General features: G+C 63.5%; 1 protein-coding gene across 1 annotated transcript in view; it reads left to right on the top strand.

Annotated features, from left to right (window-relative positions):
* RRBP1 (ribosome binding protein 1) overlaps nt 1-2,674 on the top strand; it is a 51,256-nt gene that overhangs the window by 45,960 nt on the left and 2,622 nt on the right. Inside the window, exons 18-22 of the mRNA XM_010862792.1 lie at nt 87-179; nt 515-586; nt 1,052-1,147; nt 1,570-1,653; nt 2,130-2,216. Coding sequence (XP_010861094.1) covers nt 87-179; nt 515-586; nt 1,052-1,147; nt 1,570-1,653; nt 2,130-2,216 — 432 coding nt within the window. The remainder of the gene's footprint in view (nt 1-86; nt 180-514; nt 587-1,051; nt 1,148-1,569; nt 1,654-2,129; nt 2,217-2,674) is intronic.

Below are 2,674 nucleotides of genomic sequence, written 5' to 3' on the forward strand. Positions count from 1 at the left end.
AGCTGAACAGGGTGGCCGCTGGGGCAGGGAGGGAGCTGGGGGATGTATGTGGGGTCTGCAGGCCATGCTCACGGCTGCCCCAACAGGAGGCCATGCTCAAGGCACTGCAGAAGAGCGTGGAGGAGGAGGAACAGGTGTGGAAGGCCCGGGTGAGCGCCGCGGAGGAGGAGCTCCAGGAGGTACGGTGCCCGAGGCACCCAGGGTCCACCTGCCCAAGCAGGCTGCCAGGGCGGAGTGCCATCAGTGCCAGGGGGACACCCACAGGGTCATCTGGGTCACTTGGGGAGTCGTTTCGGTGACGCCACATGAGTGTGGTCACAGAAAGACTCGACAGCTGAATCCTGGTCTCTAGGAGACCCCAGCCCTAGGAAGAGGGGCTGGTCACTCTGTGGGGCAGGGGCACTATGGGCTTCCTGGGGTGGGTCCTAGGACAGCTGTGAGGAGACGCAGCAGTGCATCCCTGGTCAGATCCCCCAGGGCTCATGCTTGACTGCCCCTTCCTTGTGCTTTGTAGTCACGGGTCACCGTAAAACATCTCGAAGAGGTTGTCGAGAAGCTCAAAGGCGAACTTGAAAGTTCTGATCAGGTGCGTGGGGGCTCTGGGCAGAGAGCGCCGTCCTCTGACGGAGGCTCCTGTGGTCGTTTTCTTTCCTGGTCCACGTGTCCCTGCTTTTCCTTAGTGAGCGGTTATGACCTCGGGGTGGCCGGAGGCAGCATGCCCAGGGTGGTGCACCGTGGCTTCTGCCGTGGCCTCAGGAACTGTGGGAGGAGGGGGCGGGATAGCCCCGCCACACTCGTCCATCCACCCTGGCCTTGGAGCAGGTCCCCCAGCACCGACCTTGCAAGTAAATCTCTAGGCCTGAGAGCTCATCCTGTCCCGGGGTGCCTGTGTGTGGCACCATGTCAGGGGTCTGGCCCCGGGCACCCCCTGGAACCGTCGGGCCGTGGAGGCCCCCTCCAGCCCCTGTCCCCGAGCCGGCCAGCCCTGATCCCCATGGTCGTCCCTTTCTCATCCCACCCGTTTGCGGCCTCTGACGCACGTCCTGTCCAGGTGAGGGAGCACACCTGGCGCCTGGAGGCCGAGCTGGAGAAGCACGTGGCGGCTGCCAGCGCCGAGTGCCAGAGCTATGCCCAGGAGGTGGCGGGGGTGAGTCCTGTCCCCGGCAGCCCCGCAGGCAGGGCTGGGTGAGGCCGGCCAGCCTGGCAGTGCGGGAATTCCTCCACCTGGTGCAGCGACGCCATCCTTATGGGCAGGCATTTAAACGTGACAGGGCTTCATGTTCAGGCAGCAGAGAGGACAAGCTCAGCACCCCGATTCTGGAGTGATCTCAGACTTCTACCTTTGCTTTGTAAGACACTCCATAACTTGTAAAGGCCTGGGAGAAGCCATGTCCTGAACGCCATGCTTCCCAAGTCTTAAAAACAGCAGAAACTGCTGGAGGCTGCCTCCCCCTGCCCTCCCCTGCAGGTTCCCGGGGCGGGTGCCTGCATGTATTGGGTTCCCTGAGAGGTGCTCACAAGAACTGGTCGTCTCTTCTTTTCTCCCGCCACCCGGCTCTGTTTTCTCAGTTGAGGCAGCTCTTATTAGAATCTCAGTCTCAGCTGGATGCGGCCAAAAGTGAAGCCCAGAAACAAAGCGATGAGCTTGCCCTGGTGAGTGGCCATGGTGTGACTGCTTGCTCTGTGGGGGCTGGGTATGCATGTTCCCATGCCCAGTCAGAGGGGATGTGGGTGGGCTGCTGGAGGGGCTGCTGGCACGTTTGCTTGACCCTGGGCCTGTGGCTGCTAGGACCACAGTGTGGCCTGGGAGGTCCCCTCCCTTGCTTTGCGCACCTCTGTCTCGCATGTACCACATTCCCTGGGAGTCACTGGGCTCCATGCCACTGGCCTTGCAGTGAGTGGAGTGTGTGCACAAGGGCAGTCTGGTCCCTCAGCTGCAGTTTGACTCTAGCAAAGGGTCTCGGTGCTGGCCTCCCGCCCCCCAGGAACCTGCAGGGGAGCCCACACAGGCCATGCTCATCAGAGCAGGTCCCCTGAGGGGCTGTGGCTGCCGAGAGCGCCTGTGGTCCTCCTGGGGAGCTGCGTGCATCCAGCCATGCCTCAACACAAACCCAGCCTCCCTGTTCCAGGTCAGGCAGCAGCTGAGTGAGATGAAGAGCCATGTGGAGGATGGTGACGTGGCTGAGGCCCCCCGAGCAGAGCAGGACCCCGCCGAGGTTAGGAGGGCGAGCCGGGTGTTGGTCACTAACGCTGCGCGGGCTCCTGCACCCAGTGCGGGGCGGGGACAGCAGCCCCGACGCTCACTAATCACCAGCCCCGCTCTGCCTAGACACCTGCTTCTGAAGAGATGCAGAGTGGAAGGAAGGGCGAGGGCTGGGGTGTCTGGTGGGGCACTCACCCTCCGGACCCCTGATCCAGCCAACTATCAACAGCCTCCCCATGGTGGTGGCGGCCTCAGGGTGGGATGGCCTCCTGGGCCAGGGCTCGCACAGGGCTGATGTTCTCTGTCCTGGGGTCTCAACAAAGGACCCCGCATCCCATTGGCATCTCTCCCCCATCACCCAGCTCCCTTCCCCAGCTGCTGGGTCCCGCCTCCCCCAGGGGAGCGGGACCCAGGGGAGTCAGGACTGGCTGTAGGGCCCAGGCCACCCTGCGTGTCCATGGCCGGGGAGGG

This window comes from Bison bison, unplaced genomic scaffold (genome assembly GCF_000754665.1).
Source record: "Bison bison bison isolate TAMUID 2011002044 unplaced genomic scaffold, Bison_UMD1.0 scf7180017864484, whole genome shotgun sequence".
Lineage (NCBI taxonomy): Eukaryota > Metazoa > Chordata > Mammalia > Artiodactyla > Bovidae > Bison > Bison bison.